Genomic DNA, 23,848 nt, shown 5'->3' on the forward strand with positions numbered 1-23,848 from the left:
GACCTCTGCCTGGTATGTCATTCATCCTTCGCTCCTTTTCTCTTCTCTCTTTCCTTCTGTCTTTTGCTTTCTTTACATATCAGTTTCTCTTTCTTGACATATCCTCTTTCCTTTCCTCTCCTCCACCTTCCTTCTCTCCCAGTGTCTGTTTGTGTGTGGCACTGGGCTTCTCTGGATCTCAGACCCCTGCTGTGACAGGCAGGAAACTCTGTAGGAAGACACACACTGTGTCAGCAAAACATACAGAGCGATACTAAAAACACTATTACAATATTGTGTGTCTAAATCTGTGCTTGTGTCGTTCTTTCCAAACCCATCTCTCCCTCTGTTCATCTTTTATTCCCTCCTTCCCTTGTTGTATATTTGTGGTGTGGGTGTGTAACGTGTGTCTGTCTCTGCAGCTATTTTGCGATCGTAGTGTTTAAGTTCCTGGTGCTGATGATTGAGGAAGTGGGGGGTGACGAGGCGTTTCTACGGCGAGCAGGGAAAAACAAACTGAGGATCAGTACTGGTCCCTGTTGTTGCTGCTGCCCCTGTCTACCCCATGTTAACATCACACGGTAACACGTGCATACACAAACACGTACTCACACGCACGCACTGTTTAGGATCAAATGTACTTCATAGCAAGACCTGTTTCTTAGTTGCGTCAGAGTCCAGCTACTAGATTAGTAGTAAAACAGTAGCTGGATTTGTAAAGGATCTGGCAGGTTGAATGTGCCCCTGGCCACTCACTCTGGCTCTGTATGGGCCCCTCCATGTCTCACAGCACATCTGACAACATTATCACTCCAAGTATGCCACCTACTGGTCATTGTCCCCTATAGGCATGGCCTATAACAACATTTTAGAAATATGTACAAATTAATTATTATTTTCCATTTTAAATATTTGTTGAATGTTTTCCTCTGGTTTTCCCCAGACGGAGTCTGTTCCTGCTGAAGTTGGGATCGTTCCAGTTTGCCGTGCTAAAGATCGCCTTCACCATACTATCAATCATCCTCTGGACCAATGGCAACTTCGACATCGCAGATGTGAGTGTGGGGTGTCAACACACACACAAACAAAATTGGGCTTCAAAAGAAGAGAACACATTCTCAATACAAACATTCCCAACACTGTGTGTGTGTTCCAGATGGCGATAACGGGAGCAGCCATCTGGATTAACCCAGGTGTGGGGGTCCTGACCATCATAGCACTGTGGCCTGTAGCCATCATGTTCATGCACCTCAGGATCACACTGCGCAGCCTCAAGATCATCCCCAAATATGCCATGTACCAGGTAAGATTACACTCATGCCATGTAAATGAACCAATCTGAGGAAAGATATACAGTAAGGCCCTCCTCAACCAATCAGAGGTCAGTTAATTAATTCCCTGAAATGACAACAGTTTCAGCAAATGATAACTTGTGTTTACTTGTTTACCTCGGCAGAGTGTTGTCCTTTTTTGTGTTTACCTATGTTATGTTGTTGGGTTTTTACTCATGATGCTGTGTGTGTAGCTGGTGCTGGTGCTGAGTCAGCTCCAGTCGGCCATCATCAACATCCTGGCTATGAATGGAACCATCGCCTGCACGCCACCATACTCCTCACAGGCCAGGGGATATTGTGAGTCTTATCTCCATCCATCCCTTCATCACTATATACCTTATTACACACAAACTCTACTGCTCTCAGGCAAGCACATAACTTAAGTGACCTATCCTCTCTTTCTTTCTCTTTCCTTTTCTCTTTCTTTCTCTCTCTTTTTCTCTTTCTTTATCTCTCTGTGTGTAGTGATGAGTCAACAGTTGTTGATCCTGGAGATGTTCATCATCACCTTGGTAACCCGCCTGTTGTACCGGCGCCAGTATGACCCACTCCCTGACGACGAGAATGACGATGAACACACCAAGATGGCTATACCGGCTGATAAATCTGACATAGCGTGAGGGCAAGAGAGACTGTATCTGTGCATGTAGTAGAGACAAAGTGTGCGTGTGGTTTTGTTAGAAAGACTGTGTGTTCAAGAGAAAGAGTATGTGTGTATGTTATGTTACACAGGTCTGCAGTAAGCATTTAATCAGTCATGGCATTTTCTGGGTGAGCAATGCTGTTAAAATGAATCAGAAGTCATAATCCCTCAGCCAGTGTGTTTGGAAAGTGTTGCTATTATGTAACTGTAATCTAAGAATTATTTCAGAAATGTATTTTTCCTCAGAAGTTGTATCTTTTGCCATAGCCTTGTTAAACATTATAGTGTATTATCATGAGCCATTTATAATATATACATTTTGAAATATTTGCTCTAAAGATTTGTTTTGGCATTTGTTTTTTCATAGGCATGCATACACATGTATTTGTAAAGAGGAACCCTGTATTCATTGTAGTTGCAAACTTGCTCCACTAGGTGGCCGTATGAACCGATGGGTCCACCTGCCAGTGACACTGAGCAGTGGCCTACATTGATAACATTTGGATAAGGCCATTCTATCATGATCATTGACAGATCAACACAGACACACCTCTTTATTCTCTCGTCTTTAGACCTTCATCTTGTGGAATCTGCGTTATCACAACCCAGATGCACTCTGCAGATCAGGTTTAGAACTCTAGGTGACCATACTTACTAGTAACAAATGGTAGGTGCAAATTGAAATGTTAAATCATTTTTCTAATTTGTATTATTGTAAAGGATAATTAGTAGATTACTTTGAACTGTTCCAAGCTCTACCACTTTCTAGTTAAGGCTACTGTATCCAGTGGTGTAAAGTACTTAACTACTTAAGTAGTACTTAAAATACTTCTTTTTTTTGGGGGGGGGGGGGTGTATCTGTACTTTACTTTATTTATATTTTTGAGTAGTTTTACTTCACCACATTCCTGAAGAAAATGTACTCCATACATTTCCCATGACAACCAAAAGTACTTGTTACATTTTGAATGCTAAGCAGGACAGGAACATTGTCAAATGCATGCACTTAACAAGAGAACACTGGTCATCCCTACTGCCTCTGGCCTGTCTAACTGACTAAACATAATTGCATCTTTTGTAAATAATGTCTTGCGTGTTGGAGTGTGCCTTGCAATACAAACATTTTAAAAACATGAAAATGGTGCCTTTTACTTTGCTTAAAATACTTACTTTGAAAGGATTTATAATTTTGATACTTAAGTATATTTTAGCTATTACATTTACTTAAGTATATTTAAAACCAAAAACTTTTAGACTTTTACTCGAGTCGTATTTACTATTAAGGTATCTATACTTTTACTCAAGTATGAACATTGGGTACTGTATCCACAGGTGTTCTATGTACGCTAGTTGTGTTGCTGATCTGTTGCCCTCTCCATTACTTATTCAAGGTTAGCTGACGTTTATGATCGGCTATACACACAAACTGGATCAGTTTCATGCGTGTTGGCATCCGTTATCAAGGATACACATTAACGGCTACCGTTCAAAGCAACATTTAATTCTATCCAATTAACCGGTCTGTTAAACTGCTTACAGACCCGCCCCTTTCTGGCAGACAGACCAACACTTCAATCGCTATCTCCCATTTTCTCTTTTCCGGGTTTAACAGAGCAAGTGTCGACCAATCACCGTTAAACATCAACAGATTCAGAGTCATGCGCGATTGAGTTAGGGCTCGCGACAGTACGTACTGTCCTGTGCAACAATATTTAATCGAAGACATTCCGGAAAATAGAAGTGTTACATATTGTATGATTAAGCTACAGTAACACTTTTAGTTATATCGTTCAGTGATTTGCAGGTCTAGACAGAGAGAAACGTCAAATGAAGACGTTGTCTGTGGAGGATGCACGTCGCTGTCAGTGTCATTGGATGTGGTGGAGTGTTTTTAATTTAACCATCATCATTCCGGAACGACATCTACAATAGCAACTTTTCACAATGAGGCTGTTTACGGTTTTATTGAAAAACACCAAAAAAATTGAATATTATTCAAGATTTTCACCGTCCCCTCTCTCCATCAAGCAATTTTTGGAATTTGGTAAGTAGCTAGACTAGGCCGACACTCTCTTGGTAATGGGCTGTCACTATCAATGTGTTTTAATTTTAGGTTGTTGTCTATTCTGTAATATTAATGAAATCCTGACGAACAAACATAAGGCGATGTGAATCTCTGAAGGTGAACATCCTTGCAAGTGTTGTTTTTATTCCCTTGAATTCGGTCAACATGTTTTTATAGTACCACAGTACTCAATGATAATTCTGTTCTGATATAATTTGTATGATTATTTTTTTTTAGCTACAATTAGCATGTCATTTTTTGTTTGTTTGTAGTTATGAGCAATATGCCTATCAGTCCATCAGTATAGACTGGGGGCTATAGCCTATAGCTACCATTATAGACTGGGGGCTATAGCCAAAAGCTACAGAATAGACTGGGGCTATAGCCAAAATCTACAGTATAGACTGGGGGATATAGCCTATAGCTACAGTATGACTGGGGGTTATAGCCTATAGCTACAGTATAGACTGGGGGTTATAGCCTATAGCTACAGTATAGACTGGGGGTTATAGCCTATAGCTACAGTATAGACTGGGGGCTATAGCCAAAAGCTACATTATAGACTGGGGCTATAGCCTACAGCTACATTATAGACTGGGGCTATAGTCTACAGCTACATTATAGACTGGGGCTATAGCCTATAGCTAGCTACAGTATGACTTGGGCATTGTGTCCAGTCAGAAGACACAAATGCTGAGTATGGGTTAATAACATGCTCCCCTATGTGCCTTCTGTTAAATCATCAGTTTCTGACTGCTAAGCAACAGTTTAGTTAATGAAGTCAAAAGGAAATCTTTCTGTTTCTTTCCCCCCTATCTCTCTCTCCATCTTTCATACAGATAGGCTACACTCACAGGTATACAGAGGGCTGTTTATTACTAGTTTAACACGTCTACAGTGATAACAGCTCGTGTCTTGTTGCGTCACTGGAATTGTTTCATAATCCTGCCTTTGTGTCTGGGCCTGGGAACCAGAGACTGCTCAGGAGGACCACTGCTGTTATCGAACCACTGTAACTCTCTCTCTCTGTGTGTGTTTGTGGCACGTGTGTGTGTGTGCATACTTGCCTGTGATAAGAAAGGCTAAAATAGGCTGAACATATTCAGAAAATAGGGAGACAGTCTGCCTATTTTCTGAGTGCGTTCAGCCTATTTTAGCCTTTCTTATCAAATTAGCCACGCCTCGGCCCAGCATTAGTTACCTTCGGCGCCTTTCCCTAGAAGTTAAACAAACATGACTCATTGCTGTTTCCGAACACACATTGAAGTATCTATGGATAGCATGTGGACTGTGTATGTAAGTGAGAAAGAGATGCTGGGATGTGCCTATAGTCAAAAACACAGCAGCTCTGATATTTCCAGCATTAATCACATTGTAAACCATGGTGGGATGTCCATTTGTTCACATCAATAGAGGGGTGTCTTTTGTTGCTTTTTCAGACAGAGAAGTTGAACATCGTGGTAGAATGCCATTTTCTTTTTAGAGTGCATTTTCCCAGTCAACTTTTAAAAGACTCCCTCCCTTCCCCTCCCATCTCCTCCTCTAGGTCGGGACAATGCGTGTGAGAAGACATCCTTTATGTTCCTGAGGAAGGAGCTGCCGGTGAGGCTGGCTAACACCATGAGAGAGGTCAACCTGTTGCCTGATAACCTGCTCAGTCAGCCCTCAATCAAACTGGTGCAGAAATGGTGAGACATTTAGCCTGAGTGCCAGTCTGTTTGTGCTATCATGCCAAACACTTGACGATGAGCAATGGAGTTGGCAAAAGCACAAAAACATATGGGACCAGTCTAGTGAGAATGAGTCATAACACACAAACATGCCAGTGACATCAGCACAAACATGCAATTTACATACCCCAAACATACCCCATACCCCAATTTACATACCCCAATTTACATACCCCAAACATACCCCATACCCCAATTTACATACCCCATACCCCAATTTACTGTACATACCCCAAAGGTATTGAATTAACTGTGTGTGTGTGTGTTCCCTTCAGGTACATGCAGAGCTTTGTGGAGCTGTTGGGTTATGAGAACAGAAAACCAGAGGATCCTCAGGCCCTCAATGAGTGAGTATGGAGGACAATGTTTTTTCTAGATATTCTATTCCTTGTTGGTTCAACAGATCAATCATCTGATGTTGAACTGAAGACAGAAGGTGTGAGAACCTGAGAGAAGGATGTTTGGAGGAGAGGGGGATGAGGGGAGCTATGAAGAGGTGGAGGGGTAGAGGGTAGCTTACTGCTAACTGCCTGTGTCCTTGTCCTCATACTCGCCTGATGCTAAACTCCTGGACTTACCTGTCCAGATAATCATGTATATTTATACCATAACAGTGTTCACACCATGTGAGAGAGATTTAGATAGGAACCACTGATAACAACCCCAGCTGACCACTGTAAGTCAGCAGAAATAAGTTGTTTTTCTCTCTCTCTCTCTCTCTCTCTCTCTCTCTCTCTCTCTCTCTCTCTCTCTCTCTCTCTCTCTCAGTTTCCTAGAGTTGTTGATCGAGATCCGTAATCGTCATAATGACGTGGTCCCTACCATGGCCCAGGGGGTTATAGAGTACAAGGAGAAGTTTGGCTTTGACCCCTTCATCAGCAGTAACATCCAGTACTTTCTGGACCGCTTCTACACCAACCGCATATCCTTCCGCATGCTCATCAACCAACACAGTGAGAGCACACACTCTGACACACATTTACAGCACGTTAATACGCACAAGTCCACTGGACGATGTTTAAGATATGTGGACAGTGTGTGTGTAAAGGCGTTATGTCTTTGGGGGAACTATGGTATCCATTACGTTCATGTCTGTCTGTCTCCTCAGCTCTCCTGTTCGGCAATGACACTAACCCAGCCCACCCCAAACATATAGGCAGCATAGACCCCACTTGCAACGTGGCTGAAGTAGTCAAAGGTGAGGACTGGTCAAGGGGGGTGTGTGTCTTTGCCTGACTCACTATGTTTTTCAGAAGCAGTGGTAACAGATCAAGTTGTATTTGTCACATGATCTGTAAACAACAGGTGGAGACTAACAGTGAAATGCTTACTTGCGAGCCCTTCCCAACAACACTGACAAAGAAATAATAGAAAGCTAAAACACGTAATAATAGATACACAATGAATAATAACTTGGCTATATACAAGGGGTCCCAGTACGGAGTCGATGTGCAGGGGTGCGAGGTAATTGAGGTAGATACTATTGTATATATAGTGTATGTGAACACCCCTACAAATGAGTGGATTTGGCTATTTCAACCACACCCGTTGCTGACAAGTGTAAAAATTCGCTAGGATGGCACATTTCCAACAAGTCAGTTCATCAACTTTCTGCCCTGCTGGAGCTGCCCTGGTCAACTGTAAGTGCTGTTATTGTGAAGTGGAAACGTCTAGGAGCAACCACGGCTCCGCCGCGAAGCGGTAGGTCACACAAGCTCACAGAAAGGGAACGCCGTAGCGCGTTAAAATAGGCGGTCCTCGGCTGCAACACTCACTACCAAGTTCCAAACTGCCTCTGGAAACAACGTCAGCACAATAACTGTTCGTTGGGAGCTTCATGAAATGGGTTTCCATGGCCGAGCAGCCTCACACAAGCCTAAGATCACCATGTGCAATGCCAAGTGTCAACTGGAGTGGTGTAAAGCTCGCCGCCATTGGACTCTGGAGAAGTGGAAACTCGTTCTCTGGAGTGATGAATCACACTTCACCATCTGGCAGTCTGACGGACGAATCGCGGATGCAAGGAGAAAGCTACCTGCATGAATGCATAGTGCCAACTGTAAAGTTTGGTGGAGGAGGAATAATGGTCTGGGGCTGTGTTTCATGGTTTGGGCTAGGCCCCTTAGTTCCAGTGAAGGGAAATCTTAACGCTACAGCATACAATGACATTCTAGACAATTCTGTGCTTCCAACTTTGTGGCAACAGTTTGGGGAAGGTCCTTTCCAGTTTCAGTGACAATGCCATCGTGCACAAAGCAAGGTCCATACAGAAATGGTTTGTCGAGATTGGTGTGGAAGAACTTGACTGGCCTGTACAGAGCCCTCACCTCAACCCCATCGAACACCTTTGGGATGAATTGGAACGCCGACTGCGAGCCAGGCCTAATAGCCCAAAATCAGTGCCCGACATCACTAATACTCTTGTGGCTGAATAGAAGCAACATCCCCGCCACATTGTTCCAACATCTAGTGGAAAGCCTTCCCAGAAAAGTGGTGGTCATGTGGTGAATGTACTATACATATAACTAGGAATAAAGAGACATATAATTAACAGTAGCAGCATTGTATGTGAGGAGTCAAAGTTGGTGCCCAAAAAGGGTCAATGCAGATAGTCCGGGTTGCTATTGATAACTATTTAACTAACTATTTAGCAGTCTTATGGCTTGGTGGTGGTAGCTGTTCAGGGTCTTGTTGGTTCCAGACTTGGTGCATCGGTACCGCTTGCCGTGCGATAGCAGAAAGAAGTCTATGACTTGGGTGGCTGAATTCTTTGAAGATTTTTAGGGCCTTCCTCCGCCTTGTATAGAGGACCTGTATGGCAGGGAGCTCAGCCCTAGTAATGTACTGGGCCGTACGCACTACCCTCTGTAGCGCCTTGCAGTCGGATGCCAAGCAGTTACAATACCAAGTGGTGATGCAGCCAGTCAAGATGCTCTCAATGGTGCAGCTGTAGAACGTTTTGAGGATCTGAGGGCCCATGCCAAATCTTTTCAGGCTCCATGGGTTAACCCAACTCTAACCTTAATAGTGATGATGGCAGTTTTCTGAAGCAAAACAATAGTCCTCTCTCTCCCCTTAGTCTCTTCCTCTTTCTCCCTTTTCAGCTCTCGTTACCACCCCTAAATGGTTCTGCTTTTCTTAGATAGTTGTGTGTATGATGGCATGTATCCATCTGTACATCATGTGACACTGCCTTCCTGTTTCAGATGCCTATGAGACAGCCAAGATGCTGTGTGAACAGTACTACCTTGCTGCCCCTGCACTCCAGATCCAAGAATTCAACAGTAAGACATCTTCTCTGTTTTACCACATCTCTGATCCCCCTCCATGTTGACTAATGTACAGTCAACACACACACAAACTTTGTTCACTGTCTCATGATATCTTTGATCTCTATATGCTGTCGAAACACACACTTTACAGTATGTTTGTGGTTTCATAACATCTCTGATCTCTGTGTGAGAGATAACAGAGCTCCACCTTTAAAGGGAAGTGATGTAGCCACGGGACTGCTCCTATTTAGAGATGATGGTTGCATCATCTGTCCTCCACTCGTTACCTGTATTAATGGCACCTGTTTGAACTTGTTGTCAGTATAAAAGACACCTGTCCACAACCTCAAACAGTCACACTCCAAACTCCACTATGGCCAAGACCAAAGAGCTGTCAAAGGACATCAGAAACAAAATTGTAGACCTGCACCAGGCTGGGAAGACTGAATCTGCAATATGTAAGCAGCATGGTTTGAAGAAATCAACTGTGGGAGCAATTATTAGGAAATGGAAGACTCAATTCCTGCAGTGCCAGACGTGTCCCCCTGCTTAAGCCAGTACATGTCCAGGCCTGTCTGAAGTTTGCTAGAGAGCATTTGGATGATCCAGAAGAAGATTGGGAGAATGTCATATGGTCAGATGAAACCAAAATATAACTTTTTGGTAAAAACTCAACTCGTCGTGTTTGGAGGACAAAGAATGCTAAATTGCATCCAAAGAACACCATACCTACTGTGGAGCATGGGGATGAAAACATCATGCTTTGGGGCTGTTTTTCTGCAAAGGGACCAGGACGACTGATCCGTGTAAAAGAATGAATGGGGCCATGTATCGTGAGATTTTGAGTGATAACCTCCTTCCATCAGCAAGGGCATTGAAGATGAAATGTGGCTAGGTCTTTCAGCATGACAATGATCCAAAACACACCGCCAGGGTAATGAAGGAGTGGCTTCGTAAGAAGCATTTCAAGGTCCTGGAGTGGCCTAGCTAGTCTCCAGATCTCAACCCCATAGAAAATCTTTGGAGGGAGTTGAAAGTCTGTGTTGCCCAGCAACAGCCCCAATACATCACTGCTCTAGAGGAGATCTGCATGGAGGAATGGGCCAAAATACCAGCAACAGTGTGTGAAAACCTTGTGAAGACTTACAGAAAACGTTTGACCTCTGTCATTGCCAACAAAGGGTATAATAACAAAGTATTGAGATAAACTTTTGTTATTGACCAAATACTTATTTTCCACCATAATTTGCAAATAAATTCATTAAAAATCCTACAATGTGATTTTCTGGATTTTTTTTTCTCATTTTGTCTGTCATAGTTGAAGTGTACCTATGATGAGAATTACAGGCTTCTCTCATCTTTTTAAGTGGGAGAACTTGCACAATTGGTGGCTTACTAAATACTTTTTTGCCCCACAGAGTGTGTGTGTGTATATATATATATATATATATATATATATATATATATATATATATATATATTTTTTTTTTTTTTTTCTCTCCCTGTGTCACAGTGAAACAAGACAAAGACAAATCGATCCATGCTGTGTATGTTCCCTCTCACCTCTTCCACATGCTGTTTGAACTCTTCAAGGTGTGACACGCACGCACACACGCAAGTACACATACACAATGCACGACCATCATCATACTAATAAAAGTGTTTGGTGTGTGTAGAACTCTATGCGGGCCTCTGTGGAGCTCCATGAGGACAGTAAGGAGGGCTTACCTCCAGTGAAGGCCAAAGTCACACTAGGAAAAGAGGACCTGTCCATAAAGGTAACACACACACCTGCCAATACTTAGACATGCCATCTATGAGTGGGATGTATGATAAATGCTCTATAAATTGTTATATTTACCATCTTTTACCCAGTGTGTCAAATATCCTCTTTCTCTCTCTTTCCTCTCTCTTTTATCTATCTGTCAGATCAGTGATCGGGGTGGAGGTGTACCTCTGAGGAAGATCGATCGTCTGTTTAACTACATGTACTCTACTGCGCCCACGCCCAGCCTAGAACCCTCCAACACTGTCCCACTGGTACACACATACACATTGTTCCCCATATTTTTCAGATTTTCTGACTCATCATTCTGAAGCCAGTAATAGATGCCAGTGTTTTTCTGTAGTGATTGTAAACAACTTCTTCTGAAGAAGTGAATGCCCTTATACTACACTCTCACCTATGTCATTTCTCTCCCCCTCTTGTCTGCTATCGCTGACTCCCAACTTTCTCTTCCTTCTCCCTCCCTGCTTCCAGGCTGGTTTTGGCTATGGTCTTCCCATCTCCAGGTTGTATGCCAGGTATTTTCAGGGAGACCTGAAGCTCTACTCCATGGAAGGGGTTGGCACTGATGCTGTCATTTATCTCAAGGTAGGAGGGGCTTCTCTCACACCACAAATAATTTTGATGTTACTCTGTGATTTTCAGACTCTGATATACCTCTGCTCTGTAATACAATTAACTATCAACATCACTCCATCCCTTTTCATTGGTTCTTCTTTTGTCCCGCTCCCAAATCAGGCTCTGTCCAGTGAGTCGTTCGAGCGCCTGCCCGTCTTTAATAAGTCGGCATGGCGACACTACCAGACCAGCCCTGAGGCAGACGATTGGAGCAACCCGAGCAAAGAGCCACGAGACACCAGCAAATCAAATTACAAGGCCAACCGATAACTCTGCCCTAAAATGCTTCCCCCGCCCACCTGCCTGGCACACTGAACTCTGCCCCTTCAATGATCCCCTCGCTAACAAAATCATCATGGGTTTAACTTCAGCTGCCGCGGCGACACAACGCCCTCTCTGCAGTCATTGATGTTGTTGTCCCAGGGTGGACTTTGGAACAGGATTTTAGCCCCACCCCCTGACTCCTCTGATAGGTTATTTGGTCAGTTGTTCCTCTTCACAATCTGTTTTAATTGGGACTACAGCGACCAGATTGGTGGACAGACAGTCAGTTTGAGATGGTTGAGTTCAGCCACTCTTTCCTTCGATCCCTTATCTTCAGCTTTACTGACCACAGCACTCCCTTGTGGTTCTCTCTAGCTACTGCAGCTAGAGGCTCTGTCTTTGGGCTGGGAAAGGTTTCTGTTCTGCTCTCTCTGTGTCCAGTCTCGGTTTTTTCAGTCAAACATAATAGAACCTCTGTTTCTCTCTTCTCTCCCCTACAAAGCAGCTGTGACAGGCTGAGGGTTTGGTTTCAGGCCCGACAGAGAAAAGGGAAAAGGAGCTCCTTTTCTCCCTTTGAGGACATAGTTTTGAATGGGCACTAATCTCATCCACCGGCCGGCGCTCTCTGTCGATCCGTCTGGTCTCACAGTGCCTCAGAATGGAACTTGAATGGGAGACTATGGTAGGAGCGGCGAAAACAGACGTCGATTTTAATTGGCTGATCTCTGTCCATCGCCATCTAGCCCAACCCTGAGAACATACCCCAGCTACATTGTGGACTTCAAAGCGTTAGTGATTTAAAGAAGGAAGTGAGTTCGGAAAATCTGAAAGTATGCCTATTAGAAATTGTTTTCATATATAAACTTTATACGCCAAACTCAGAATCAATTGAGTTTCCCCAAAATAATATTGTTTATGTAATAGAACATTTATTTTGATTGACAATTTTGCAAAGTCCCAGCTAATAAAACGGTTGATAGTTCTCACTTCCTTTCGGTTACCACTAGCTTCCACTGTCACAAAGTCAACATTGACTTTAAAAATGTACTTTGTGGTCTTAATTTAAGGTTAGGGTTAAGCATAAAGTTAGCAGTTTGGTTAAGGTTAGGTTTAAAAAGAGACATTTTAGAGATAGGCAGGGGTTAAGACTTTGTGGCTGTGATAACTAGTGACGACCCTCTCCTGCCTCAATTTAAAGACATGCCTCATAGTTGTGTGATTCGCTTAGAATTTGACTTGATTAGCATGGCACTCAGTAAATCAACACCCCCTAAGGTCTAACCAGTCCCACCTTATTACGGTCCCTGCAATCTGGAGTCCTTGGGACGTCCCTACCCCATTGAAGTTGAAATGTAAAAGGGTTAAGGTAGGGACATCCCAAGGATCCCAGATAGCAATGACCACCCTGTTACCAGACTATGTGTGCCAGCAATTCGACCCGGGCACGAGGTTAATTAGGCACAAAGAGGGTCAGGGTGGGTAGTTGTCATAGTTACGATTGTCATGGGTACAGTGGCGTGGCCAATGCCAAGTTATAGAAAAGAGAGTTGCAGTGACTAACTAGACCTATAAGAACATTTTAGGAACGATGGGAACAAGCTTTAAACTAACTAAAGATAGTTATTATGCATTACGCATGTTGCATTATATTATAGAAAGAATCCGGAACAAACAGATGTATTTTTCATTCATTATTATTCCATTATCTCAGAACGAGGAGGAGACTTAGAACTCTGAGGAGTTAAGAAACAGTATTGCATGACAGTATTGCTATAGTTTCATTTCAACTCCATTGTTTTATTATGTTTTTACTGTGTTGTGACGTGTTGGATTGAGAGGAGAACCTAGTGAAATAGGCATCCTCAATCTTTGCCCCAGATCCTAACCAGCGATACTGACCCTTCTTGAACCCTTTGAAAGGTTAACTGTATACTCAGACAGCCCACCTAGCTGTCTTGCCCCCTTTCTAAAAACCTTTGATGTTAATTGGTTTCTATTGGACAACTTGGTTCCCCATGTAGGAGGTTTTCTATGGGAAACACTGCTCTGAGTCTCAAAGAAAATGGATGTTTTCAGGATGCTAATGTTAACTAACGATGGTTCACCATGTGAGCCTTGTCTTTCCTGTAGCTTATTGCTTATAAACCTCTCCAGCATTACATGTGTTACTGTTAACCCTCCCAGCTCCTTCCACACCCTGATAAGACCATGCAAAGGCTACATGACCGATCCTAAAGATGGCTACATTCTGTTAGCCTTGTTTGTCCATCTGTGGCACCATCAACCCTGCAAAGCAATATGAACATTCTCACGTTAACCAAGACTATCGCTAACAACGCCACACCGACTCAACCTTGTAATTCACCTAGTAGTGGTATTACTAAACCTTCTGAACATTGAACGAGCTTGAACATCAACTAGTATTTTGAATGGTTTTCCGATAAGACATGTAATAGCTGTCATTGGTTGAAGTGTGTGAATAATGCTCTTCAAGGATGGAAGGGATTGGATGAGATTAATATTTGTATTTAAGTGTCAAGAAGAATCTGTGGCATTGTAGTGGTGTACAACAGCGGGCATTTTGAAACTCCATTGTTTGTGCAGGAGTATGGACCTGAACAAATATATTGTGTTCCTTGAAACAAGGGTTCTTTTGCATAGGAAAATGGTTGATTCTTGATCATTTGTTTTTTACTTCAATTTTTTAGCATTTATTTTTGTGTAACTGGATGATTATTCCAGAGAGGGCTCTTTCCCTCTTTTTTTTGATTTTAAAAGTCATCATCTACAGTATACACATACCGTTTTTCTTCATCAATGTCTTCGTATGTGGATTACATTTCATTCAGGCCTCTCTGATAAGAATCAATTGTCTTAGTTAACTCTGGGATAATATTAGCTTGTTTGTTTGTGTTTCTAGTTATCCTCATTGGCCGGTTTATGAAAAGTGGGGCCAAACTTGGACCAATCATGGAGCGCTGATCTGACATCATCCATTCTCAGTTTTCAGCAAAACCTGAACAACTCATTCCAGCACTGCCAAGGAGGCACCTAAAATGAGTTTTAAAGTGGGCTTAGCTGTAGATAAGGTAGTGAATCCTTCCTTACCTTTTTGTACCTCTAAGGTATTAGTAGCTTATATAGTATGATAATATATTGAACTGGTGTGAAGTGATTACTCATACATCCTTTCTGTATCTCTGATGTAAGAGATGACTGAGCACTTTGTATGACCTCCTCCCTGTAGAGCAAGTGTGTGCAGACGTATGCAGCCCATCTTATCACAAAACAGTAACTTTTGTATGCATACATGTGCTACAGTAGCGGCTACCGTAGATAGTAGACACAGTGATATACAACCATATAGAGGTATTCAGCATGAGGTCAAGCTTGCAATACCTACTGTCAATTTTCCAAAGCTACAATAAAGAGAACAAAACAGACAGTTTTTTTTTCTATGCGTGTGTGCAAACGAGTCAATCTGTTGAAAAAGAGATTTGTTTCCTCTCAATCACCAATCTACTTCTTTCATTTTCTATTTATTTACATATTACGCCATTAGGAATTATACATTAGAAAATAAGACAATACACACAGAAACACACATTCCCAATCTTGTACACACAGTGCAGGATTACATATAATGCATACAGGACAAGAACGTCTCTAAGGTGGATCAGGAGGTGTGGCAGGAAGTGATGTTATGTGGGTATCCGCTGTGGAACAGTTGTGGCCTGTGAGGTGTCGTAGCGAGAGACATCGAGTTGAAGAACAGTTCTGGGTCATGTGTGACTAGCAAGAGGAGAGCACAATGATTCCACGACAGCAGGGAGGGTCAATCTTATTCACAAAGGACCAGTGTGGGTGTAAGCTTTTATTCCAGCCAAGTTATAACACCTGATTCTAGGACCACACCAGCCCTTTGTGGATAACACTGGCCATCCCTGTACTATACAACCTTTGATCTCTCGTTTCTAATAAGGAAGGCTCCTGAATAAGCTCTTACAATTGTACATTCTCTAAAAGCAAATAAATTGACAGATCAGTTTCTCCAGTTGAAAGCACTGTTTACAATTGATGGGCCGGGCAGGCGGCCATATTGGAAAAGCAGGGGGGGACCATCCCTGATACTGAAGTTCCAAGTGTTTTGTTCATTATGCAATCACGTACTGAGTTCCATGGTGTTACCGTTGTTGAAATATAACATCCATTAATTTGTGTTGCTATGTAGTCTCGGAAATCTCCCACCTAACACTGTGGGAGGCAACACTTCTGCCTAGGGAGACTAGTTGCTATGGCAAATAATCTGGTACAGAATTATTTGTGATTCTGTGGGTTGTCCGTAGTCTGAAGTGGCCTCTTGTCTCCCAGGAAGGCTGCAGTTACTTACTCCTCTAGAGGACAGTGTTTCTCTCTTAAAACTACAAACTAGGGCACAGTCAGTATGCATCACATTACAGAATGATGCAATTAGAAACAGAATGGTGCAGACAGTCTATTCTCTTATTGTATAGAGAACTGTCTCGGTTTGTCTATAAATTCAATCTCTATCTGGAGAGTTCTGTAATGGTGTAGGTCTACTCACCAGGGTTGGGGCCATTTCAATTCAGGAAGTACACTAAAATTATTTTCAATTAGGAACATTTCAAATTGGAATTTGGTTTGTCCGAAATTAAAATGCAATTGACCCCAACCCTGCTAATCACTTAATATCACAATGCAAATAGTCACACTGCAGACGATTGTTGTGAAATTGCAGAAAATATCTTCTATCATGTTTACCCTGGTTTTTCTCTAAAATATGACCATAACATGAGATTTAAAATCAAAAGGATAGAGAAAAAGGAGGACATAAAATGATGGAATTATATAATCAACAGGCGCTCTTTTATTTACCGTCTGTCAGACCTGAGCAATCAAAAACAGGTCAGTCGCATCATCTTCTGTTCTCTCCATTCCTGTCTGCTTCGTTGCCCAGGCAACAGAGACTGATGGCTTCTTCGTGCTACAGCACTACACAACATTTCCCATGACCCCCTTCTGTCTTGTATATCTACAACTTCCTTCAGCATCCAGTCATTGCTGCCAGTGTGTGGAAGGGGATGTCGGAGAGAGAGAATGTGTGTGCGTGTGACAGCACCTTTCAGGCAGTAAGTGAGTATGTGGTCTTAGGTGTGTGTGTGTATGCATGGCATCAGCTGTTAGGTGTGTGTGTATATGTGTGGTGTCAAGTGTCTGTTCCACAGTCCAGGTCCCTACTTCTCGTTGTCATCTTCTTCACTCATGCTACTGAAAGAGGCGGAAGCTCCTTTGGGTGAGGAAGGGGAGGCTGGTCGGGGGTGAAGCCAGCGCGAGGGGGGAGACGGGGAACGAGACAGAGACAGTTGCCGGGGGGGACTGTTACTAGGTGACCCGTGGGGTGATAGGGCGTAGGAGATCATCCGACCACTACGCTCACTAAACACCTGTTTCTGTTAAGGTAAGGAGAGAGAGAGGTTTGTGAGAGAACTATCACTTCAAAGACTAGGACTAGGCTAGAGGTTGAAGCTAAACACAGTTTAGGTTCATAGATCAGATTTGCGAAAAAGAAGTGAAATGTCAGATGAGTGATTGGAGTATGTCCATGAGTGGCGCATTAGAGACAGGCTTTAGCTTACCCATGTTCCATCTGGGCCGAACAGTTCCAGGAAGTTACCGATGAACTCCCGTGATTTCTCCTCCCACTTCTGTATGAGGTCATGGCTCTTCTCCTCCACGCGGTAGACAAAGTGTTTACTCTTCTCCTCCACCGTCTTCACTTTCTCCTTCATACGGTCCACCTGGTTCTGCAGGCGGTACTTCTTCTCCTGAGGTTGTAGAAAGGTTGTAGGAACGTAACTGACATACAGGTAACTGCCAAAATAAAGGTAATACCAACATAGTGTCTTAAAAGGGCATTGGGCCACCACAGAACAGCTGCAATGCGCCTTGGCATATATTCTACAAGTGTCTGGAACTCTATTGGAGGGATGTGACACCATTGTTCCACGAGAAATTCCATCATTTGGTGTTTTGTTGATGGTGGTGGGAAACGTTGTCTCAGGCGCTGTTCAGTTGGGCTGAGAGCTGGTGACAGACGGCCAAGGCATTTGGTGAAACATCAGCAAGTTGAGCAGTCTTCGTCACTAAAGCTCTGGCCAAACGTGCCCCAACAATCCTCCCTCTTTCGAAGTCACTGAGATCTTTTCTTCTAGCCATGGTAGCCAAAATAATGGGCAACTGTGCCTGCTCAGCATTTTTATACATGACCCTAAGCATGATGTGATGTTAATTCCACACCTTTGTGCAAGCACCTGCTTTCAATATACTTTTTATCCCTCATTAACTCAGGTGTTTCCGTTATTTTGTCTGTTACCTATATGTGTCTCTCAACAAATACAGACAGAACATACTGTATGTCTGTTTGTGTGCTCGTTGAAAGACATCAGTTATGTTCCCAGTGTACGGAGTACACACACGTTATTTTTAAGGTAGACACACACACTTACGTTGATGAAGCTGACATTGAGCTCTTTAGCGGTGTAGCCCCGCTGTAGATTGCGTCTAGCGTAGAGGTCGTAGTCTCGTACAATACGAGTGATCAGGTCAGAGGTCGAGATACCCTCTGTCCGCTGAGTTGGCACGAACATGCCTGGAACACACACACACATTATAAACACACACACACACACATTATAAACACATACACACATTATATATTATAAATACACACATAGACGAACATGAACACACACACACTATAAATACACACACATGAACACGCAAACACAGATTATAAATACACACATGGACGAACATGAACACACACATTATAAACACGCACACAGGAACACATACACTGATCATAAATACAGCTTCACACACACACACTCACCTGCCTCCTTGATGTGTTTGTAGACGTCCTCAGTTCCTGCTGAGGAGTATGGGATATCGTCATGAGCCACAAAATCGATCTGAGAAACAATCAGAACACAAGACAAGAATCTATACACAATCTCTATACAGTCTATACATAATCTATACACAGTCTATACCCCATCTCTACACAGTCTACACACAATATATACCCCATCTCTACACAGTATATACCCCGTCTCTACACAGTTTCTACACATTCTATAAAAGTCTATACACAATCTACACACAGCACGGGAGAAACAAAATAACACATGCAGATAAACTGACACACAGAAAAGAGACATGCCTGCATGCATCATAAATAGTCTCTACACACACAAACACACAGAAAGCTTTGATGGGAATAGACAAACACACACCTTGTGCTTTTCCAGGAAGTCCTGTGTGAGCGTCCATGGTGCATCTCGGACCACTTCGTCGACATAGCGACAGTGTCTCAGAGCCTCGTACCGCTCATCCTCCGTCATCACAGTGAAACCCTTATACTTATGGGTCAGCTCATCACTACACACTGACACACACAGACAAACAAACATACACAGACAAACAAACACACACACAAAACAGTCACAAAGGTACAAAGAAACAGATAGTATGAATAACTCATACATGTTTTGCTAAGAGTCATTATATCCACATGTTTATGAATGTTTGTGTACATATCTACATGTGTGTGTGTGCATACCTCCCACTATGAGGTATGCATTGGGGAAGAGGTTCTTGGCCTGCATCAGGGCTCTGGCATGGCCGGAGTGGAACAAATCAAATATCCCATCTGCATATACACGCACTGGACGGTCTACTGTAGAGGACAGACACACAGAGTGTACATCTAACACATACTCTCTCCTCTCCTGATGATGTTGTAAGTGAATGTGAGGAGGAGAGGATGCGGAAAAGAAGAGGAGATGGCTATGAGGGAAGATGCTGAGGATGGTAGGAAGAGAGGATGAAGAATGAGGATGAGAGGAGGAATAGTGAGAAAAGAGTGATGGAGAGGGGCGCGTAACAGAGGATGAGAGGAGGTATACCTGGGGTCCCTCTGCGGGCTTGAGCAATGGAGAGTCTCTCATGAGGGGCGCGACACTCACAGCTGGTGTCCTTAGCAAAGAGAGCAGGCTCAGTCAGCATCTGAGAGAGGGAGGAGAGATTGAACTGTTAAGTGCTTTTTGTTCAGTATAATAGTGCTAACAACAGCATATTAGAACAGCACATGCATCCAATTCAAACACCTACAAAACTCACTCCTCTCAACAAACCAAAAATGGTATGGAGTCAGACAACATGATAGGTGAAGAGTGTTAAGGAGGGGAAGAAAAGGATGGAAATAATGTGATAAAACCTGAAATGTAATTTGAGGGGTATGAAGAGAAGAACAGGAGATACAGGGAAGGATAGTGACAAAAAGAGGAGAGAAGGAAGGCGATGGAGGAGAGAAGTAAAGTTGAATGACATTCATGTCCCCTTCTTGATAGTCATCCCCTGTCTCTCTCTGGCATAATTCCAGTAATTAGATTATTGATCAGGCCTGATATCTATTCTCTATCACAACTATTGATTACATGATGAGGGAACGAGCAGCACCCAGTGCTATCGATCTGCTACTGGCTAAAATGGAACTTCATCCCTCCCTCTACCAACACCTCGTTTTCCATCTCTCTCTCTCTCTCTAGGGGGGAGAGAAAAAGGAATTGGAACATGCATGACTTTCTGTCCCCAGTAACTTCTTGGATTTCCACTCCCAAACACAGGAGAGAACAGAGACATATATGTTACCCTGGGAGACTAGATCTCATTCAAAAAGAGAGACAAAGCGAGAGAGAGAGAGATAATGGCATCTTAGATTGTTCATATTAATACATGTCTACATTTGTCATCCTTAACACTGAATATTTAAAGGTAGTTCTACCTCTACATATTCCATTTGGATAAGGGATGATGAAGAACAGAAAGGAGGTGGAGATGATCAGAACATCATCAGATGGTCTTGGCTAGCAACCGCCTTGAGCTCCCATCCCCATAGTAACAGATCGGACTGAACAGAACAGTGAGGAGGACGCACTGAGGTAACGTTTCTCCCACAATCCACTGCAAGGTGAGAAGGGGGAGGAGCCCAGTGTGGACAAAGGGCAGGCGGTGGCCTCGGACGATCGACAGATCAGAGTGACAGCAGCGAATGTGCTCACTAAAGCCCTGAAACTGGCACAGCAGACATCTGGTCTAAGAAGGATTAACTAAGATAAAAAAAACTCAACTAAAAAAAACAACCACAACGCTGTGATGGTAGCACACAGGAGGAAAGAAAGAGAGGGAGAGGCACAGAGATGTGGGAATAGGGAGGAGGATATGATGAAGAGAAGGAGAGAGGCACAGAGATGTGGGACTAGGGAGGAGGATATGATGAAGAGAAGGAGAGAGGCACAGAGATGTGGGAATAGGGAGGAGGATATGATGAAGAGAAGGAGAGAGGCACAAAGAATAAAAGGGAATAACAAAGACCGAGACTGAATGGAGCTGGCATGGAGCTAGCATCGCCCCTCTGTATCCTTGCGTTTTTGTGTCCTCATCAGGAGATCTATGCCAGGCTGCCTATGCCCACACATACACACACCCCTGCCAATACTGCGAAACACGCCCAACCCCCCATCCTCCACACAGACACACACAGTCCATTCAGCACTCAGAGCATCCCGCAAAGACACACACAGACAGTGGATCTGTTTCATAACAAGAAGACTAGCCAGCCTCTCCCTCTTTCTCTCCTTCACACACAAACACACCCTACCGTGCGCGGCTGGGGGCAGGTGTGCTCGAGCTCCTCCATGTTTCCCCTAAAGGCTCATGGGATACGGCGGCTGAACCCCGTGTCTGTGACTCAGCATCAGTGAGATGATCCCTCTCGCTCTCTCTCTCTTTATTTCGCTCTACCCTCTATTCCTCCCTCTGCCTTCTCCCCCTCCCTCTTCACTTCCCTCTGTATCCCCACCCACTCTGCCCTCTTCTCTCCCTCCCTCTATTCCACCTCTTCCATCCCTCTCTCCTCCCCCTCTCCTCCTCTCTTTGGCAGAGTGATCTCTCACTCACAGACCAGCAGCCAAGCGCCTCCAAACTCTAGCCATGGCGACGACAAATATGTGAGAGAGCTCCAATCAGTGCATAGATCCCACTGTATCATTTGCATGGAGAACAAGGATTGGCTGAGCTGGCTAGGACCATCCGTGAAGGACGGCATTGAGCATCAATGTCTAGGAGGCTATATCTCAATAGTCTACAGTTGCTCTCCTCTGAAAACACAATATAGGTGAAAGTAATATGATACATGCACATTGAGGTTCCTCCCTGTGCGGTGTCCCAACAGTCTTAACCAGCTTCTGTTTCTTGTCCCCTTTCCTCTGACCACATCAGGATAGGTGAAAGCAGAAGGCTTTTACAGCAGTAGACACACCTATCCAGTGCTTTTGGGGACCAGTTGTTATGGGAGAAAAGAGGAGAGAACACATTTAAGAATATACAGGGGACAGTATCTGTTTTCCACTGAATTCCACTGATACACAGAATAGATCTTATTACTTCTCTATCTTTACTTCTCTCTACCTCCAGACCATCCTCTCACTTTCTGTCTTTCAACCACTTAATGTAAGAGTCTCCTAGACTTTTCATCTTGAAATGAAAGTTCAAAAACATAAAAGACACTGTCTCATAGTCAGAGACAACTTTAGTTGTCATGTGTTGAATTTCATGATCCAAGCTTACCTCACTACAGCCACTAAAAGTAACATGGGAGAAAGTATCTGATAGTCCACTTAATTTCAAACATGCGAATAGCCCAAGTCCATTATGTCCCGTGCCATAATGGTCCTGACATCGTGTCATAGTACACTTAGGCTATAGGTAAGTGTACACAGTTGGTTAGCTAACTTACCGTGCCCGATTCCCTCCTGCGTCCGGCCACACCCGGTGGAACAGGATCGCATGCATACTTGTGAGTTCCATTGCTTGTACGCCCCACCATCTTGAGAGAACCGTATATGTCCGTCGTCAATCAACCATTGAGTATGTAAAAACGGTCCTGGATTTTCCCTTCCCTCGTTCCACCCGTTGCCAACAGGCAGCGAGACCCAGACACTGACACACTGCGTGCAAGTGTAGCGGACTAGACCGAGAGGCAGATCACACGCACGAGCCTCAGGAAACACCGGCCAGTATAGAAGATTAGGGTTAGGCATCCAGGTCGGCGTGCGCATTTTTAACTGCTGGCTGGAGTCGGACACCGCACGCATGACCGACCACACTAGGGGACAGCGGGGATATAGGCCTAATTCACCAACAATGTCCAATTGGTGGGTCTTGTTCAGCGGCCAAGTGGGTTGAACAGGTTACTAAGGTTTGTGGCCAAATTGGGTGGTCTCTTGAAAAAAATACTGCACAGTAAAATCAAATGTATTTATAAAGCCCTTCTTACATCAGCTGATATATTAAAGTGCTGTACAGAAACCCAGCCTAAAACCCAAAACAGCAAGCAATGCAGGTGTAGAAGCACCGTAGCTAGGAAAAACTCCCTAGAAAGGCCAAAACCTAGGAAGAAACCTAGAGAGGAACCAGGCTATGAGGGGTGGCCAGTCCCCTTCTGGCTATGCCGGGTGGAGATTATAACAGAACATGGACAAGATGTTCAAATGTTCATAAATTACCAGCATGGTCAAATAATAATTATCACAGTAGTCGAGTGTGCAACAAGTCAACACCCCAGGAGTAAATGTCAGTTGGCTTTTCATAGCCGATCATTGAGAGCATCTCTAGCACTCCTGCTGTCTCTAGAGAGTTGAAAACAGCAGGTCTGGGACAGGTAGCACGTCCGGTGAACAGGTCAGGGTTCCATAGCCGCAGGCAGGACAGTTAAAACTGGAGCAGAAGCACGGCCAGGTGGACTGGGGACAGCAAGGAGTCATCATGCCAGGTAGTCCTGAGGCATGGTCCTAGGGTTCAGGTCCTCCGAGAGAGAGAAAGAAAGAGAATTAGAGAGCATACTTCAATTCACACAGGACAACGGATAAGACAGGAGAAATACTCCAGATATAACAGAGTGACCCTAGCCCCCCGACACATAAACTACTGCTAAACTACTGCAGCATAAATACTGGAGACTGAGACAGGAGGGGTCAGGAGACACTGTGGCCCCATCCGATGATACCCCCAGACA

The 23,848-nt window shown here is 43.7% G+C and overlaps 3 protein-coding genes across 4 annotated transcripts in view; 2 read left to right on the forward strand and 1 right to left on the reverse strand.

The window, feature by feature from the left end:
- The window catches only part of LOC110535440 (organic solute transporter subunit alpha), an 8,702-nt gene extending 5,607 nt beyond the window's left edge, over positions 1 to 3,095 (forward strand). Inside the window, exons 3-8 of the mRNA XM_021620431.3 lie at positions 1 to 12; positions 402 to 560; positions 923 to 1,034; positions 1,136 to 1,282; positions 1,505 to 1,610; positions 1,779 to 3,095. The exon at positions 1 to 12 is cut by the window's left edge and continues 62 nt beyond it. Coding sequence (XP_021476106.3) covers positions 1 to 12; positions 402 to 560; positions 923 to 1,034; positions 1,136 to 1,282; positions 1,505 to 1,610; positions 1,779 to 1,933 — 691 coding nt within the window. The 3' untranslated portion in view covers positions 1,934 to 3,095. The remainder of the gene's footprint in view (positions 13 to 401; positions 561 to 922; positions 1,035 to 1,135; positions 1,283 to 1,504; positions 1,611 to 1,778) is intronic.
- Positions 3,096 to 3,548: 453 nt separating this feature from the next.
- LOC110535441 (pyruvate dehydrogenase (acetyl-transferring) kinase isozyme 3, mitochondrial) lies at positions 3,549 to 15,134 on the forward strand. Its single transcript, XM_021620433.3, has 11 exons — positions 3,549 to 4,000; positions 5,568 to 5,709; positions 6,027 to 6,098; positions 6,520 to 6,704; positions 6,860 to 6,949; positions 8,958 to 9,035; positions 10,537 to 10,616; positions 10,700 to 10,801; positions 10,953 to 11,063; positions 11,284 to 11,397; positions 11,548 to 15,134. The coding sequence occupies exons 1-11, from the start codon at positions 3,901 to 3,903 to the stop codon at positions 11,695 to 11,697; spliced, it is 1,224 nt and encodes a 407-aa protein (XP_021476108.1). The 5' UTR covers positions 3,549 to 3,900; the 3' UTR covers positions 11,698 to 15,134.
- An 80-nt stretch (positions 15,135 to 15,214) lies between these two features.
- Positions 15,215 to 23,638, reverse strand: LOC110535442 (choline-phosphate cytidylyltransferase B). Of its 2 annotated transcripts, XM_090189687.1 has the most exons (9): positions 22,571 to 22,775; positions 21,434 to 22,103; positions 19,680 to 19,779; positions 19,334 to 19,450; positions 19,008 to 19,159; positions 18,605 to 18,683; positions 18,219 to 18,361; positions 17,349 to 17,537; positions 15,215 to 17,162 (listed from the first exon to the last, which is right to left on the reverse strand). In XM_090189687.1, exons 2-9 carry the CDS (start codon positions 21,470 to 21,472, stop codon positions 16,947 to 16,949), a joined length of 1,035 nt encoding a protein of 344 aa, XP_090045813.1. In that variant the 5' UTR covers positions 21,473 to 22,103; positions 22,571 to 22,775; the 3' UTR covers positions 15,215 to 16,946. The 2 variants fall into 2 exon arrangements, with proteins under 2 accessions (XP_090045813.1, XP_021476109.3); XM_021620434.3 differs by lacking the exon at positions 21,434 to 22,103 and having other exon boundaries at positions 22,571 to 23,638.
- Between the last annotated feature and the right edge of the window lie 210 nt (positions 23,639 to 23,848).

The sequence above is a fragment of the Oncorhynchus mykiss genome, chromosome 11, assembly GCF_057628025.1.
Source record: "Oncorhynchus mykiss isolate SJ-2025 chromosome 11, ASM5762802v1, whole genome shotgun sequence".
Lineage (NCBI taxonomy): Eukaryota > Metazoa > Chordata > Actinopteri > Salmoniformes > Salmonidae > Oncorhynchus > Oncorhynchus mykiss.

Excerpts from the sequence above, each read along its gene's own strand:
- LOC110535441 (XM_021620433.3), top strand. The coding sequence starts at position 3,901 with ATGAGGCTGTTTACGGTTTTATTGAAAAACACCAAAAAAATTGAATAT. Across the intron at positions 6,950-8,957 it reads CGTGGCTGAAGTAGTCAAAG|ATGCCTATGAGACAGCCAAG; the intron begins GTGAGGACTGGT and ends TTCCTGTTTCAG. Across the intron at positions 9,036-10,536 it reads CCAGATCCAAGAATTCAACA|TGAAACAAGACAAAGACAAA; the intron begins GTAAGACATCTT and ends CCTGTGTCACAG.
- LOC110535442 (XM_021620434.3), bottom strand. The coding sequence starts at position 22,660 with ATGGTGGGGCGTACAAGCAATGGAACTCACAAGTATGCATGCGATCCT. Across the intron at positions 19,160-19,333 it reads TGCATACCTCATAGTGGGAG|TGTGTAGTGATGAGCTGACC; the intron begins GTATGCACACAC and ends TGTGTGTGTCAG. Across the intron at positions 18,362-18,604 it reads CAAACACATCAAGGAGGCAG|GCATGTTCGTGCCAACTCAG; the intron begins GTGAGTGTGTGT and ends TGTGTGTTCCAG.